At 33.8% G+C, this 19,241-nt stretch overlaps 1 protein-coding gene across 2 annotated transcripts in view; it reads right to left on the bottom strand.

Moving 5' to 3' along the window:
• Positions 1-19,241, bottom strand: part of LOC126739453 (vitellogenin receptor) — a 127,700-nt gene that overhangs the window by 44,469 nt on the left and 63,990 nt on the right. For both annotated transcript variants that reach the window (XM_050445134.1, XM_050445135.1), the window contains exons 10-15: positions 15,580-15,767; positions 15,327-15,528; positions 14,964-15,276; positions 14,645-14,905; positions 14,447-14,591; positions 14,203-14,399 (exon numbers count right to left, since the gene is read on the bottom strand). In XM_050445134.1, the coding sequence (XP_050301091.1) occupies positions 14,203-14,399; positions 14,447-14,591; positions 14,645-14,905; positions 14,964-15,276; positions 15,327-15,528; positions 15,580-15,767 (1,306 nt within the window). The remainder of the gene's footprint in view (positions 1-14,202; positions 14,400-14,446; positions 14,592-14,644; positions 14,906-14,963; positions 15,277-15,326; positions 15,529-15,579; positions 15,768-19,241) is intronic.

The raw sequence follows: 19,241 nt of genomic DNA, 5'->3' as shown, positions 1-19,241 counted from the left end.
AAACTAAATTGTATTAAATTTCGAAGCTTACAGAAGTAAGTTTTTTTATCTTATTTATTTTACCTTTAAAAAAATAAAAGGGCTAATGGCGTGCAGGGCTGATGCCTGCCAGCTCATTGTTGTTGGCCTTGGTGTACTATGACTCATCACTCCACAAATTTCTAGCCTTACAGAAAGACCGTTAGTTGGAGGGTTCACTAGCTCTCCTACTAACAGGCCAACCGAGCTCTTTTGCAAGAGAAGTTTCCGGGACGTTTAATTTCAAGATTAGGTGATATCAATTCATAATTTATGCACTTTCAGGCTAGGTCAATCGATTATAGCTCAGAAAAGTTCATAATTTAGGTGATAGCCCCCCAAGATCCTGTGATCACACACCTTTGGATTTTTTTTCGTGGGGCTATGCAAAAGACCGTGTACCAATAACCCTCAAACTCTTCAACAACTTAAAGCCAATATTCGTGAAGTTCTAGCCGAGATCACCTGAAATGTGCCGAAGAGTGATTGAAAATTTTCTTAAAAGGATTGAAGTTTGTCAGAGGTCCCGCGGTAGACATTTAAATGATATTGTGTTTCACATTATAATGGAATGATTCAATCTTTAAAACAAAATAAAAATTTTGTCTCCATCTGAATATCTTGTGTGTTTTATTTAACTTTACTTTCACAAGCATAAAATGGATAACCCTATACAGTGCGAACGTAAAGGTTGGAATAAATTCATTTAAAATTCAGGGGTATGTTCAAAAAAAAAACGCTCGGACATGTCGATTTTTATTTTTAACTGCGGGTTTTCTTACTATAATTTTATGTATACAGGGTGGCCCAAAAATAAGTTACGGTCATCAACGTAATTTTTTTAAATGTAAATACCTATTTTTTATTTTAGATTTAGGTTCTACATCAAATTCTAAGTACATTTCATGTACCATGTCCTATACCTAAACTCGACCGTTGACGATTGAACACAATAAAAGGCTATTTTTGGAAGAGTTATTTATATCAAGCAACCTATCAGTTATTGTTTGGTTATTTACATTTGTGGTTGGTGTTTTTGATTGTTAACTTGTCACAATTTGTTGACATCAAATAATTTTGAGTGAATTTAGTTTGATTTAGATGCCTAAGCAAAGTTTTGCTTGTGTTAAGTTTATCAAAAGATAAAATTAAAATTTCAATAAATGGTCTTAGTGAGCGAGAGCGAATAGAGATTTTGATGATGATTGGTTATGGAAACAGGATGCGCACTCAGATGGAAGTCTGTGAAATTTATCATGCCAAGTATCCTGATAGGCCACGTATATCTCAAAGTACTGTCAGTAAAAGTATTTGGATTTATTTCAAAATCAAATTGAACCCGCCTTGGAAGAAGTTGTTCAGGAAGATCAAATGATCTGGTACCAAATGGATGGTTGTCCGGCCCATAATGCCCGGTATGGTTAGAGAGTGCTTGGAAAATGCTTTTAACGGCAATATTATTGGTCCATGGTACCGGATACTTTGGCCAGCCAGGTCACCTGAACTTTCACCGAATGACTTCTTTTTGTGGAGTTATTTAAAAAGTGTAAAATTTGAGAATCTAAACCAGTTACAAAACGCTATTTCGTTAGAATTTAATAAAATTTCCCAATATCAACTTAGTAACGTAATAAATGAATTTTATGATCGGTTAGGATATTGTTTAGCTGTTAACGGGGGGTTGTTTAAACATTTGATTAATTGATGTTTTTATGTAATTCTTTATTATTTTTAAAAAGTTATTGTATTTTATTTTATTTTTTCACACTTAGTAAAATATGAAGAGTCCTGTTCTCTGTTTTTTCGGATCTATTTTCGATCTTCTGAGTTAAACATTTACGATTATTTATTGCAATGTCTTTGGACTCGAATTTACTAACAATAGGTTTAATCGTTGAAATGGACCAGATAGGATTGATGGGAAAATTAATTGAAAATATCTCAGATACTGCTATTGGTTTAATTAAAGTATTCAAAAAAGTAGTCCATTTTTCTCAAAGAGACCTCTTGATAATAAAAATTCAGAGATTAGAGGGACATAAAGTCAATGGTCTCAAAAGATGTTTATTTTTTAAAAAATGATTACACGTGTTTCGCCCTAAGGCATCGTCAGATCTAAAAGAAAACAGAAAGCAACCCTAGTATAAAAACAACAATGCATAGACACAAATTACAATATAGAGATTTGACTTACCGGTAAAGCTATTGGATTAACACCACAAACATTCAAGTTAAAACAAAAATAAATACATACAAAATAAAAATAATGCTGACGTTCACATTAATTCTGGTGTCAAAACTAAATAAAATAAAAGTAAACAAAACAAGCAGAGTGAGGTTAAGTTGAACGGGAGAACGGAAATAAAGCAAATAATAAAATAAAAAGTGAAATATGACTTGGTCGAGAAATGAAATTTTTACCTTCGAACCGCATTTAATTTTTAACAATATTTATCACGACCTGGATAGCACGTAAGTTAAGCGCTTGCCTACGAACCCGATGGTCGCTGGTTTTATTTTTATTCGTTATTGTTCTAATAATCATGCAACGCTATATCAGATCGGAGAAAATTGATATGTTATTAATATTTAGAGAGTGCCGATAGAATTCGACTAATGCTGCTCGAATGTATGCTGAAAGATTTCCCGATCGACGTCATCCCACGAGACAATATTTTCCGAGACTCGTCGAAAAAATACGCCGCGAGCCTGAAGTTAAAAATGAAAATGCCAGATTTGTTAATAATGAGAGAGATATTTAGGGTTTTTAATGCAAGAAATCGAGCACTTTATCGACGATAATAGAGTTGAGATGTATTTCCTACAAAATGGCGCTCCTCCCCATAATGCTCGAGCAGTTACAGAATTATTAAGCAATAACTACGGAGAGTACTGGATTGGAAATTTAGGACCAAATCGACGGTTTTTTTTTTTTTTAATTTTACTTAGATATTTTATTTACTACTTCTGTTTTAGATCACCTGACCTTACCCCACTAGATTTTTTTTTATGGAGAACCATCAAGAATGAAGTATACGATACACCATCGTATACGCGAAATGAACTCGCAAATAAAGTGCGAGCGGAATAAATCGAATAACTCCTGAACAATTGGACAACGTCGTTCAAGAAACTATTCGACGAATACAATTTTGCCAGCAACAAATGGTGGACATTTTGAGCATTTTGTGCCTTAATAAATTATTTGACATGTCAATAAATTACTTGTTTTTTCAGTGGGTAAGTCACGCATCACTACAGTCGATTTGACAGTGACGCGACGGCGGTGCTCCGATCAATCCAATATCAAGGGATAAATACACTTTTTAACTATGGTCATGAGCCACCCTAGTTCCATTTCAAAAAATTAAGTTAAAGCCATAAATATCATTTTGCAGACTTTAGACGCTGTCTAAAGTCTATCTAGGAAAGCTGTGAAAAACAACTAGAGAGTGAAATATATTTTTCTGGGACTACTTGATGTAAAATAACGATTTTAAATTATTGATGGCACTCTAGATTGAAATTTAATAAATTAAATAATTTAAAGGTTAGAGATCAAAATATGACATATGGGGTGTTTTTTTTAGATTGTAATTTCCGAATAAGATTGTAAGAATCCGTCGATTTTGATATTGGGTTTAGGGTTTTTCTATGTACAAATTAAATATACAGGGTGACTCAAAAAAATTATATAATGTCATCAAGATGTTTTTTAAATGGAAGTCACCATTTTTTAATGCAGAATCAGAAAAAACGCATTTTTTTATAAAGGATATGGTACAAATGAATAGTGGTTACATGAGCAGTTGTGAACAAAAAATGATGTTAAAATGTAAAATTAAAGAAATACCTATCTAAATTAAATGTTGGTATTTTGGTGCAACTATTTGAAGTATTTTTATACTTGCAAGTGGTGTTTATTCTTTTTGAGAGGCGAAAGCAGCGTCATCCTGCGTTTTATTAGTAAATACACTCTATTAAAGTCCAGTGCAACGATATATTAGAATGGTCACCCGTCAAAACACCAGCATGCCACCTGCTAAACAATGTTATCCATCTTCTATTTACATTGTTTGAGAAGTAAAGTGCTGGTGTTTTGACGGGCGACCATCCTAATATATCGTTGCACTGGACTGTACCTACTGTTATTGTATGAAATATCAGAAAATTAACCATTGTCTCGGTAGAGGCGGGTTCATTAAATGGCCACCCAGATCGTCAGTTTTAACTCCTCTTGATTACTTTTCATTAAGATACTTGAAGACTTAAAAGAACAAATACGCCAGGAAATTAGAAATATTTCTCCAGATGTCATTGACAACATTTAAAACTCATTTTTAAATCGCCTTGGTTATTGTCAGGTTGTTAACGGTGCTCAATTCGAAAATTTAATTAAGAGAGATATTTCTTTCATTTTACAATTTATCATCAATTTTCGTTTAAAATTGCTTATGTAACCACTATTCATTTGTAGGAAAGCCTTTGTAAAAAAAATGCGTTTTTTCTGATTCTGCATTAAAAAGTTGTGGTTTCCATTTAAAAACATATTCATGATGTCATATCTTTTTTTAGTCACCCTGTATATTTAATTTCCACGTAGAAAAACCCTAAACAAAATCTTAAAATCGACGGACTCGGGCATTTTTTTCAGAAACGGTCCATTTCATTTTTATCCGCTACTTACTACGGATTTACGGATGCACTGTATAAGAGCGAACACATATATAATACCTGAAAGGAAGAAAGAGTAGGCATTAAAGGCTATCCATGTTGTGACAAGCCATTTTGTGCAACTAGATGCAGATTAAATAGGGCTTACCATGGATGAAAAGACACAAATACATTTCAGGATTGGGTTGAAACTTTTTAAAGCTATTTGGCGCATGCGCGAAGATTAGGAGGCTATAAAGTGCTAATTGCTGACAATTTAGCGTCGCACTTAAGAGGATTCATAATTTATTCATGCGAGAAGAATAACATTTCTTTCGTTTGCATTTATTAAGTATTTAAACATTAAATAATATTATGTTCTAATTATGTTTACGTTATGAGACGATAGTCCTTTATTCTGTTCACTGCTAGCTTGTATCAGCTGTTATACAGGTGACAGGTTGTTGATAACGTCAAAATCGCGGAAAAACCAGCATAAAAAAACAAAAAAATACAGCAGGCATTTTTACTACTGTTTTGTAATTAAAATTATAATAGACAAACAAAATAATCTAATAATTTTATTTAATATCGTGTGCTCAAATATAAGTCTTGTACCATAGTTGACCCATATGTATGTATGTATGCCAATCGTTGGACGTGGTTTTTAGTTTAAGTTTTAAAGCCATTGAAAGTAGCTTATCGGTCTATACCAACGGACTACAAACTTGAAATTACAGCTTCTAGGATTCAAAAGGATATTTTTTAATCACTGATAAAGCGTGCTCAACAAATAATGAACCGACCCCACCACAAACCAATATTAAGCCAGGAGATCGATCAGATTGTGCAATAAAACGAAATCTGATTAGAGGTTTCTACGCATATGATATAGGGTAAGGTGAGGCAAGTTGACGAAGGGGACAAGATGACGAATTTGATTTTGATGTAAATCATAAGCAAAAATCTGCAGTATATCAAACCCTGTGATATCTGGTCGGGACCTAGTAATACCTTAAAAAAATAGGTGGCGCTTAATTCACTACATTCGAATTTATGCTTCAAATTGTGTTTACTAGTTAGTCGTTATAATATTGCCGTACAGTAAGTAAGTTTATGTGCAAAAAGTGTGGTCAAAACTTTGCCTAATTGATGTTCATTTTGTTGCTAGGACCCAATAGATTAACAATGTAAGTAGCATAAAGTAATTTTATTGTTTTGTTTGTTTCATTTATAACAATTTTGTTATAAATTCTTTTGGGGGCAAGTTGACGAACTCGTCATCTTGACTCAAACAGTTTTTCTTTAAATATATTTTTTTACAGATGGTGCGTAACTATAAAAGAAAAAGTGAATGCCGTTCGTGGTCAGAAGATAGTTTAATTGCTGCGATTTATGCCGTCGAAAATGAAAATATGGCAGTTAATAGAGCAAGCGTTGTTTACGAAGTGTCTGAACCAACAGTGCGGCGGTATGTTAAGAAGAATAGGGAAAACAAAATGTTACCAGAAAGGGGCGGCAGATTTAAACGTACTTTTACAGAAGCACAAGAAATTGAACTAACTGACTATATCAAGGATTTTAACATTAGAGCATTTGGTATTACCTCTTTGCAATGATGAAAACTTGCTTACGAGTTTGCTGAAAGAAACAATATTTCACACCATCAGTTCAACAAAACTCTAAAGCTGGCTGGTAAAGACTGGTTAATTTTTTTCATGAATCAATCAGCAAAATCAGCTTAGGGATCCCCGAGTTTACGTCCATCGGACATCTAATAGGATTTAATCGAGTTGCAGTGATGAGATTTTTTTGATTTGACTCGGGAACTTAAAATAAAATAAAATTTTACGCCTGATCGAATATATAATGCAGACGAATCAGGTTTGTCCGCCGTTCTAACTAAGCAGCCAAAAATTTTATCTCCAACTGGATGCAAGAGAGTGGCAAAAGTGGCTAGTGGTGAGCGTGGCCGAAACACGACTTTTGCCATGAATGCACAAGGATCGTACGTTCCACACTTTTTTATTTTTGCCAGAGTGAGAATGCGTTCTGAACTGTTATATGGATGTCCTCCTAATTCCGGAGGTAAATCTCAACAGAGCGGATGGATGAATACAGATGCTTTTGTTCAATACCTTCATCATTTTATTTAACACACCTCTCCTTCTAACAAAGTGCCCGTTTTATTAATTATTGATAATCATTCATCTCATACATCTTTAGAAGCAATCAGTTTGTGCAAAGAGTTTGAGTTTGAGTTTGTTGAGTGATTATGGTTGGTTTGCCTCCTCATACAACTCACTGATTGCACCGATTTTTTGGTCCTCTTAAAACATTCTATAGCCAGGCCTGCGACAATTTTTTGGTGGATAATCCCGGTAAAACTATTACAGACAAAGACGTAGGACAGCTGTTTGGAAAAGCCTATTTAAAAGTAGCAAATTTAGGAACTGCAGTTAAAAGCTTCGCTAAATGTGAAATCGAACCCTTTGATCCAGACGTTTTTAGTGACGCCGACTTCGCACCAGCTTCAGTTAGTGAGCACAGACATGTCACCGCAGAAGGAGTGTCTTGTAATGATGAACCACTCATCAACATAAAAAACAAACTAAAGAATAAAGCTGAAATATTAACTAGTTTATCCGGTTTGCAAAAAATTCCTAGCGTTTTTGGACTTCAAAATGATGATAATAAAGAGAATAGAAGGGAGCACGTGGTGCAGGAAAATTTGGCTGTCGCAGGTCCATCGGGTCTTCAAAATTTGAAACCCAATCAGCAAATTAATTTTGTTGAGATTAGGCCTTTGCCTAAAATAAATCGACCGGTCCTGAAAACGAAGAGAAATAAGCAAAAGGCGTCGATATTGACTTCTACTCCCAGTAAAGAAGACCTTGAAGAAAGAGAACGAGAAAAAAATGATAAAGTTTAGGCTAAGAAAAGAAAGTGTAGAGAAAAAGCAAAAAGAAATGTTTTCAAAAAGACTGGAAAAAAACCTATTAAAGAGCCCAAAAAAAATCTGATATTTTTTGTCCCAGCTGCGAGGAACCATACACTGAGCCTCCAGTTGAAGATTGGATAAAGTGCAATGTATGCGAAAATTGGTGGCATGTGGCCTGCACGAGCTGCGAGAACAGAAGTGTCTTCATATGTGACCTTTGCATGTAATCATCATCTTGCCTCAATATGTTCGTCATCTTACCCCACCATTGGGGCAATGTGACGAAATTGTAACAAGTTTGAAAATTTTTAATTTTTTTAGTAATGAATTGTTTTTTAATTTATGATTATTTTATGAAAAATCAAGTTAATGTTCTATAATTCTGTTATACTTTTGAAAACCTTAAAATTATATTTAGTTTATTTTTTATTTTATTTTTTACCTTAAGCTGGTCAACTTGCCCCACCTTACCCTACACCCATTTAACCCTAGGAAAGTCCTGACACATCAATTCCAGATACATCAGAGAACGAAAACCCTAACAGTCAAGCCTATCATTGAAGATTCTCTTTCAGTATAACTATGGGTAAATCGTTTTGGCGGCCAAAACAGTCAAAAAATTCAACGAAAAAAAATCGATATAAAACCGGGAAAAAGTGTTGCTACTATTTATAGCAGAAGCCGAGGAGGCTTTTAACATGCGGAAGTCAGAAAATATTTCTACCAGTTATAGATGGTATAGAATAAATGCAGCCTGACCCAAATCTATTAGTACCAGGGTTTTGCTTTGGTTAGTTTTCTTGAAGGGAAAAGGGGTTCCATACAATGCAATTTCAAGTAGAGACAAAAAACAACTTTAAAGCTTGTCCCAAAAGATATATCAACAGTGCCGCTGTCAGACATTTTGCTGCCTCTACCAGCAAATTTAAAAATAAATTGGACTTTTAAATATGCCATCAAGCCCAGCAAACATTACTAGCCAAATAATATTATAGTTCCTGTTTAAACAAAATTGGTTTTAGTTCTATTATTAAGTATTTGTTTTCATTTTTGTAATAATAGTGTATTTTATTTTTACTAATAAAAATGTTAAAAAGTAAAATGTAGTAGTGAAGTCATGTGTATCAAAGTAGCCTTCAGAACAAAATGTGCCTATATCAAAAAAGCTACAACGCCGATTTTTAAACGGGGCGAGTATGATCACTTGATACCTAAGTGAATTTTAAACGTATTTCCAGAGCGGCAATCAAAGAAGCCTCATATCGCTTAAAGTTGATCACCATATTAATATTTGTTTAATATTAAATTTTTTGATTTTTTTATTTTTTAAGAAAAGGTTCATACTTGAACATTGAAAGGCTAGAATTAGTAAACAACAACTTTGTTTGAGTTTGTGAGAACATGTGCACAGGGGCAAGGGAGGTGTATTGTTTAAGAACGTATTCTTTACTTGTCAAGTTTATACGTATTTTCAAAAGAGGAAATTTTTAGCTATATATCAACATGTATCATAATGTTAATTTAGCTTATTGATGTTAGATTTTCGATTAGAAATAAAAAGTAGAAATAGATATATGCTATTCCAAGCGCAAAAATAACATGTTCAAAGCAAAAAAAAATTGTAACATTCTTATTCCTAAATCCGCTTCTAAAAAAATTTTAAATGGCAACACCGCAGGTAAAAGATGATGTCATCTTGTGAAATATCATCTTGACTAACGGCTTTGTGTTTACATTCGGCATTTGTAAATTTCTGTGTTTTTTTTTTAGTTTTTGGTTGAAAAAAGGTTGATTTCATTGTTTTTGTGAATTGTTACGATAGTAAAAACTTGTGCCATTTGTTTCGCACTATAGGAAAAAGGCGATTTGAGCCGATCTTTTCACAAGTAAATACCGATATTGTTATAACATCATACCAACAGTCTATAATAAATATAAAATATTTAATTTCTATATATTTATTTATTAGATAAGTACCTTTAGTACCTGAAGTACGTTAAAAAAACGCATAAAGAGTTCATAAACGGTAATATTTTTATAATTTAAAGCATAATCTATTAATAATAAATATTTATCATGTAAATATTTTTTGACGACGTCACTGGTAAAGTCAAAATAGGCAACGTTGCATTCTAATAGATAGTTTTGTTTATAAATTGCTCCAAAGAATATTTCAAAGTTAAAAGGTTTAATTTGTTTATAAATTACCCTTTAGAGCACAAAAATCAAGATCACACTGGTCTGCTGTGGAATTTAATGGTAAATAAGCCTTAGACTCTTTTTTTTGCACTAATAACCACATAATTGTAAACGTACTAATCCGACTAATACGTTAAATATTAGACTTTGTACCGGCAGTTGTTGGTGCGGTAAAGATCCTGTACGAACAACACTCGGATCAACATGATGCGCTGTTGCCGTTGTTTGTGTTACTGGGCTCCTACCTTCTATTAAAACTGAGAATAAAGAGGCTTCTATAATAAAATTATTTCAAAGCTTACGTACAGAGATTAAGGAAAGTGATGTAAACGATATACATCACATAACAGTTAAAAATGGAGTAAGGTCAATAGTCACTATCAAATCTTTGGACCTAAAATAACAGTTTCTTCGGTCTAGAACTTTAAAGGGAAAAGTAACAGCACAGAATTCTGGTATGGGAGACTCAACAGTACCTATTTATATAGAGGAGGAACTCACAAAGGAGAGCTATATTCTTTTCAAGAAGGCTAAGCAACAATTGCAGGACATGTACAAATATATCTGGCACAGGAATGGAAGGATTTTGGCACGGAAGGCTGATGGGGAACGGTATATAGTTATTAGGAGCAACATGGACTTAGATGAAATTGTTTCATAGTTATTTATGTTTTTTTTCCTACTATTTTAAGTACTGATACTGTTTGTGTGTGATATTATACTAATTATAGATATCTTTTATGGCTGATAAGTTAATAATAGGACAAATTAATATTCGCTCATTGTATAATAATCTGGATATTGTGTTTATATCAGAAACGTGGCTCACTGGTTATATAGCAGATGAGATTTTTCAAATCTCAAATTATAATTTAATACGCCGAGATCGTACTATTGGGCGGGGAAGTGGAATATTGTTCTATGTAAAGGGATTTATTCATTTTCAAATAATTAATTATGGTAATAGCGTACACTCGGAACAAATTTGGCTAAAATATAAAATTGGTAATACTATACATTATTTGGGAGGTTATTATAGGCCTCCTACTGGTAATCTGAATAGCTTTCTAGATGAATTTGAGGTAAATGTGTCAACTTTATTAACAGAATGTGACAACTTACGATCCAAAGATGTTAAACGCTTCTCATCCATTTTAGAGTCTCTTAGCATAGAGCAAATGGTGAACGAACCAACTCACCTGGGTCTGGCAGGGGAGACTCTTTTGGACTTGTTTATTTGTTCACATGTTAATCTAATATGTACTCTAAATGTTGACCAAAACTCTGATTTTTCAGTTAATTTTTTTATTAAATGCGAGCTAAACCTTAAAGTATCGAAACCAGAACCTTTCATTTACACATATAGAGATTTTAAAACCTTTAATAGGCCCGCTTTTCTTGAACATCTTAATACTATTCCTTTTAATCTAATATATTATTTACCAGATGTAAGATTACCTAAATGCCAAGGTGGAAGCTTTTAGTAACTTTTTAATTGATACCTTTGATATTTACGCTCCTAAAAGATCAGCACGGATTACCAAGAAAAAACTTCCTTGGATAACACCTAATTTAAAATATCTAATGTCACTTAGAAATCGAGCATTGACTAAATACAAAAAAAGCAATTCTCCTGAAGACTGGGAATCTTATAGACAGCTAAGAAATCAAGTTACTGCAACAACCAGGAGGGAACAGAAAGCTTATCTGGAGCATCAAATAAGAATAAATGGATCTAAAGAAAACTGGAAACATGAGGGATCTGGACGTTTATGGGAAATGTAGTAGGGTAATTCCTAGCGGTCGCTGGTCAGCAGATGAAATCAATACCTACTTTGTTAACATTCCGCACATTGATCCAGATGAAGATATTCTAAATTTTTACTTAAATAATACATTGTCAAATCGGGATATTTTTCGTTTTAGATTGGCTAATATTGAGGAAGTTAAAGATGCTTTATTTTTAGTTAAATCCAAGGCCATTGGAAATGATGACATTGGCATTGAGATGCTACTCTTTTGCTGCCCGCTAATATTACCTGTAATTACACACTTAGTGAACTTCTCCATAGAAACATCATGCTTTCCCGATCATTGGAAGTGTTCCATTGTAATACCTGTACCTAAGGTAAATAATTTAACTGAACTAAAAGACTTAGGGCCAGTAAGCATTCTCCCTACTCTGTCTAAAACTTTAGAATGTATTCTTAATAATCAAATGCGAGAATATGTTCAACTGTACAATTTATTACCTGCCACCCAGTCTGGATTTCGACCAGGATATAGTTGTTCTACAGCGCTTTTAAAAGTAACAGATGATATATTTCAAGCTATCGAGAATAACGAATTAACTATTTTAGTCCTTTTAGACTATTCAAAAGCGTTTGACAGAATAAATCATAATCTTCTGTTGGCGATTTTAAAATATCTGGGATTCGACACTACCGCTTGCAATCTAGTTACCAGTTGTTTAAAGGGTAGAAGTCAGAGGGTTAAAGTTAATGGCGAAGTATCTGAATCCGTGCCATTATGTTTTGGGGTTCCACAAGGTTCAATTTTGGGGCCTCTTCTTTTTCCCTTATATACTTCCCAAATGGCAAAATACATTGAATCTTGTAATGTACATTTTTATGCAGATGATACGCAGGTCTACAAATCTTTTAATATGGGTCGTGTTCTCGAGTGCATAAATGAAATAAATAAAGATTTGGAGTCACTTCTCTTAATTTCTCATAAGCACTGCGTCACTCTTAAGTATTGCTCCAAGTCTCAGGTGTTGCTCTTTGGCAGAACTCAATCACGACAGTTGCATAAGGATAGCATTCAAATAAATTTAAATAATAATAATAAACTTGCACTTGTTGACCACGCTAAAAATCTAGGGCTGGTTCTGGACAGTGATTTGAGGTTTACTGAGCATGTCAGCATGTGTATTAAGCTATTAAAAGAGCATTCTTAAATCTAAAGCTTATATTTAAACAAAGGCATCTATTGACAGAGTCATTAAAGAAAATGCTTTGTGACTCTTTAGTGCTTTCGCACTTGAATTATGCCGATGTAGTTTATGGCCCATGTTTGCTGGAAAGGGATAAATATCGCATTCAGTTAATACAAAACCACTGTGTAAGACTAATTGGGGGTATACGGGGTAGAGAGCGGGGAGTGTCGGCTAAGTTGAGAGATGTGCATTGGCTTAGAATGGATGAGAGGCGCGTCTTCCATTCAGTTGTGTTATTTTATAAAATAATAGCAAGAAACTATCCCGACTACTTAGACAGGAAAATAAAGTTTCGCTCAGAAATCCATAATCTAGATCTTCGCGATACGAGCTGTGTAACTATACCACTTCACTCAACTTCTATTTTTGAAAGGTTTTTTAGTTACAATATAGCGAGACTTTATAATAGAGTTCCTCTGCACATAAAATCTCTCACACTAGTTTCTTTAAAAAAATTTATTAGATGTAATATTGATTAGTTAATTCATCTAGAAGACTTTATATTACAATAGTAATTTCTTTATGAAAATGGTTGCTATAATTTGGTACATGAAATGTTGATTTTCCTATGTTTATTTATTAACTTATACATATTGCTATTTTTTATTGATATTCTTCTGATAGGTGAATGCTTTTTGGGGTTATATGCTAATTATTATGACAGATCTGTGTTATTATTTGTTATCTAGGTTTAGACCAATATCAAATGGTTCAGTAGAGTAGCTTCTAAGCTAGACTGCGCCATATTATATCTTGTAGTAATAGCTCTTTACTGTATTTGTTATATATATTTTCAAATAAAAACCATTATTATTATTATTATTATTATTAAAGATTACTTGTGTGGGTGGAATCAACAATGCGATCGAGCGGCGTTGCTATGTTGTTGCCTTTTTCTGTATATACGTCATCTACATTCATTTAACTTTGAATGTTAACTGCTTTACAGAATATCTTATCACATTTTATGAAAAAAAAAATGCTTCATATTTCATTAAGGAGGAATAATATTGTTTTGCGCCTTTCAAAATAAGTAAAAAATTTTTATGATATTATAAAGTGTTTTTTTTTGCATTTTACATAAGCATTTGGCATCATTACATTAGAGATGTTGCAAGCAAATAAACTGTCGATAGTTCTATAGCATTGCTAATTCTAGCTTTTTAATGTTCTAAGTACTTCACCTATATAGGTCTGGCCTTAGCAATTTTTTAATTTAAAATGCATAACAAACAAACCAGATATTAACGAAATTAACTTTAAAATGATCAAAGCCGCCCCATTTCACGGTAGCTACTTTATTATGAATATACATTTATTTAATAATATTGTAATACATCATATAACAGGATAGTAACTTTCAAGAAAATTATTTTCTCGACAAAAAACTTACCATCTACGCTGCTATGCTCTATAATGCCTGTACTAGAATCAACAAAGTACACTCTGTGATATTCACTATCGTAGTGCAGGTAAACCGGACCTAATAAACCTTTTTCTATCACATGCGTGCGTCCTGTACCATCCATCGCCATGCGATCAATATGTGATTCGTCCTTGATTTTGTCGAAAAATGACACGAACATAACCCTATAAAAAACATTTTAGAATTGGAATTTGCTAAAAGCCATAATTACCCTTCATGAGGTACGACAGCTACAGACTGAGGTACTTCGCTATCTGAGTCGTGAATCAAAACTTTCTGAGTCATTGTGGTTAAGCTAAATACTTCAAGAGTGCCTTTTGCTTGGTCGCAGAAGTATATGTTGTTGCCGGTTGGATCTGTTGGCATACATTGATTAATTTTTTTTTTCACAAAACATTCACTTTATTACCATAATCCATAGACACGACCGATTTAGCTCCCACCACAGGCAAAATATTGTGTTCGCTATTATGCAGATTCAATTGAACAATATTTCCAGTTAACAAATCACTTATAAAAATGCTGTTGTTTCGACTATTATAAGTTAGTGCTCCAGCTTCACTCACCACCGACGTCAACATTGTAATCATATGTTTTCCCAAATTCTTATGTTCGACGCTTAGGAGAATATTTTTTGCTGCCACCACCAACATTTGTTTCTTCTCAATAGCTATATTTAAATTAAGAAAAAAGATACTAATGTTAAAACTCAAAATGGCGTCACTTACAATGGCAAGTATGCTTATCTGCACTGAGCATACGACCCTCGGAGCAAGCGCACGTGTAAGTCAATCCTTTCAACAAGCAGATGTCAGTGCAAAATGCCAAAGCACATGGGTTATCCATGCGATTATGCAAAGCAGAATGGTAAATGCTAATTCCGTAGATAAAATCTTTTTTCTCTTTAATTAGGGTGCGGTGGTGCTTCCCAGTAAACTTGTCGCATGAGTCTATAGAGTGAGTATTCCAGTCCGACCAGTAGAGTCTATTTTCAAACACGGAAATTGCAAACGGGTGTTTAACGATTTTTTCTAAGATGACCTATGAAGCCACTAATTTAATTCTGGTTCTGGAAATGTTATAAAACTTACCCTTCTATCAGTACCATCCAATCGAATACTTTCTAGGGTGTTTTTCTTAGCATCAGTCCAATACAATCGCTCATTGGGATAATCGAGGGCCAACCCGTTGGGCCAATAAATATCATCACGTAAGAATGGCCTAGGATTCGTCCCGTCCATTTGGGCAGTGGCGATTTCCGCGGGAGATTCCCAATCTGACCAGTACATTACACTACAATATGGTACTATTGAATGCAAAAATTTAAGTGCGGTATTATATTACCCTTCGTCGACGTTCAAAACGAGCGCCCTAGGTTTTCGAATATCTTTGTTAATAATAACCATACAGTGTGAACCATCGTTCTTGCATACGCCAATATGTTGTTTTTGAGTATCGGTAAAGTAAATATTTCCAGTTAACCAGTCAACTTTTAGATCTTCTGGTAGTCCTAGGCCTGAAGTAACTATCACCTGCAATGGATATTTATTAATAATACATATTACTGAGGGAGTACAGCTAAATGTAAAATCCAAAATCTAAAAAACTACTTGTAGCTTTTAGATTCCTATCCAATTCCAATTCCAATTTTAGGAGGGAAGTTGCTTTTTAAGAGGGAAAACTGCTCGAATGCTCTGGAAGCACCACCAGAAGTGACTGCCACAACTGAGGTAAGGTTAAATTACTTAAAGAAAGATATAAAAGCCCAATCTATTATTGTGCAGGGTATCTGTGATAAACATTTGGACTTAATAAAAGACTGTACAAGTGCTAAGAAACAGTTAGAAAAATTAAAAGGTATTTTTGTTAGGGCAAGTAGTTTTACCAAGTTATCACTTTGGAGAAAACTTTTAAATCTAAGGCATGGTCAAAATGGAAAGTTAGAAGATCATATTCTTAAATTTGAAACAATTATTAGGGAGTTAGAAGGGGTTAGGGATCACACATAAATGAGAGTATTCAAGTTTGTCATTTACTTTTAACATTACCTCATAAATATAATACTGTGGTTACAGCTATAGAGACAATAACATACATTAGGATAGATTTTGTGAAATCACGGTTGTTAGATAAAGAATTGAAGCATGTTTCAAAGAATGATGTTGACCAGGAGTCAGTTTTTAAGGTAGGTATATCTAGGAGTGCAAAAGGATGTGTTTACGTGTGGAAGTACTCTTCATATTCAATTTTATTGCCCGAAAAAAAAATCTGCTAATGCTAGGGCAACACCAAGAGGAGGTTTAAAACATAACTATCGAGGTCAAAATCCAAATTTTAGAGATGAAAGTGGAAACTACCGCAAACAAGAATCTCAACATGAGAGGGGATATGAAGCAAGTGCAAGGGATGATCATGGTGTTGTGCTGTACGCAGCAAATTTATGTGATGAAGAAAATTCCAATATAGTAAATTTTGTAATAGATTCTGGAGCAAGTAACCATTTCGTATAGGAAAGTATGCAAAAATTTATGTATAACATTAAAATGTTACCTCGTTTTATAGAAATACATATAGCAAATGGTAGCATCTTAAGGACAAATAGATTTGGTACATTAATTGGGGTGTGTCAAGGAGAACTAGTTCATATAGAGGCTCTCATTGCTCAGAGGACACAAAATAATTGTTGAGAGAAATAGAATCATCATAATTAGAAAGAACTTAGAATAAGTTTGTGAGAGAATAAATGGATTGTTTATTTTAGTATTAGATAAAATAAATACACCAAGTGAGAATTGTCATATTGTTGCTGAGAGTTTATGGTGTCGTCGATTAGGCCATGCAAACAATAATTATTTGGCACAATTGGGTCTAAAAATAATAGACAGCATATGTTCATTAGCATACAAGATCACCTTGTTACAATAATGAGAAAAACACTAGAATGATTGGAGAGTTGGTCTATAGTGACATATGCGGTCCATTCCCTCCAACAAACATTGATGGAGAAAAGTACTTTCAGGTAATCCTTGAAAACTTCTCACACTTCTTGACAGTTAAAATTTTACAAACAAAGAATGAAGTTAAAGAAAATTTAAAAGTATTATTAATTTGAAGCGTATAAAGAGACTTTTTTATAAGAAAGTTAAAAGGTTCGGACTGGCTAATGGAGGAGAATTCTCATCAAACAGTTTCAAGTCATACTATAGACAAGAATGTATTCAGGTGGAATACACTATTCCATACAGTCGTCAGTCAAATAGTAAATCAGAAAGGATGCATAGAACTCTACTAAATATGGTCAAAACCAAAATTGTTGAATCTGGAGTACCAAATTCTCTTTGGGGAGAAGCGCTCAAGCGTTTAGCATATGAATTAAATCGCACTCCAACCTCCGCCTTAACACGAGGTCAAACACTATCAGAGATTTATAATGGGAGAAATGACTTAAAAGTTAAGGATTTTTGGCTGGAGGTGCTGGTACACAGTTATGCCAAAGAGGAACAAACTAGACCCAAAGGCAGGAAAAGCTGTCATGATTGGTTATTGTGGAGGAGAATACAGGCTGTGGTTGCCAGTAGAAAAAATTATATTTAAATCAAGGGACGTCCGGTTTGATGAAACTGTAATGGAATACAAGATAGGACTACAAGAGAATAAAAGTGTGAACATAAACAATGAAAATGATAATAGAGGAATAGAAGATAATGATGTACTAGAGAATGACATAGAGATAAAGGATCAGGATCATGAGGAAACCGAAAGAAATTAATGAAAATGAAAACCTAGGAAAAGACCAAAACCATGACGAAATGCAAAGTAATGAAGAAAATTTAACTGACGAGGAAGCTTTACCACCGGAAATGAGTACCAGATCGGAAAGGAATGTAACAAGACCCAAGAATCTCAGGGACGATGAGATTTATATCGCATTTTGGATGCTTTTTCAATCAGGAAATGAACCAAGAACATATATGGAAGCTGCAGAGTCTGAAGATTGGCAGGAAGCCATTTATGATGAGCTAGAATCCCACGAAAAGCTTCAAACTTGGACACCGGCAGAGCTACCGAATGGGAAAGTGCCCATTGACACACGTTGGATATTTAAAGTCAAAGATGATAGTCAAAAGATAGCAAGACTAGTGGCAAATGGATTTTAAGTTTCTAATAAATCTGAAATGTTCAGTTACTCACCAGTAGGTCGACTATCCACTATTAGGATCTTGTTATCAATGTCTGTTCAACAGAATTGAACCTTAAGTCAAATTGATGTGCTAACAGCATTTCTTAATGTATCTGTCAATTGCAACAAGACTAGATACCACATACAGGGTGTCAGTTTTGAATAGATATTTAGACAAATCAACAGTACAACTTTGGAAAGCAGGAAAACGCATTTTGAGATATCTGAGTGCTACAAGAGACTATGGATTGAGATTTAGAAAAGGTGGCAGCAGTTTAGAGGGAATGTATGATACAGACTGTGGTGGATATAGGCAGAGCAAAAAAAGTATTAGTGGATTGTGGGTTTTCATGCAGGAAATGTGATTGCATGGCACTCCAGAAAGCAGAACTGCGTAGCTCTGTCTTCAATGGAAGCCGAATATGTATCAGCAGGAGCAGCAGCCTAAGAACTAGTGTATCTGAAAGGTATTTTATGCTTGTTTCGTGAGTGTAGTCCAGTGATTCTAAAGATTAATAATCTGAGTACAATTTCAGTGATTAAAACTTTTGAGAACTCTAAGAGAAGTAAACACATAGACATTAAATACCATTTCATCAAAGATCTGTGCAATGAAAAAGAAATTATAATAAGATACGTGTCTTCTAACCAAAACTATTCAGACATTTTCACAAAATGTTTAGAAAAAGAACAGTTTGTGTATTTCAAAAATGTTTTTGTATTTGTATTTTGTATTTGTTTCCTAGAAGAAACTTCTTCTAGAAAATATATTTATTTCACAATATATCAGTTATTACAATAGAATTATATTATTTAATTATTTCAA

This window comes from Anthonomus grandis, chromosome 8, assembly GCF_022605725.1.
Source record: "Anthonomus grandis grandis chromosome 8, icAntGran1.3, whole genome shotgun sequence".
Lineage (NCBI taxonomy): Eukaryota > Metazoa > Arthropoda > Insecta > Coleoptera > Curculionidae > Anthonomus > Anthonomus grandis.
The sequence above is the reverse complement of the archived record's forward strand: the minus strand, read 5'-3'. Positions and strand labels throughout refer to the sequence as shown.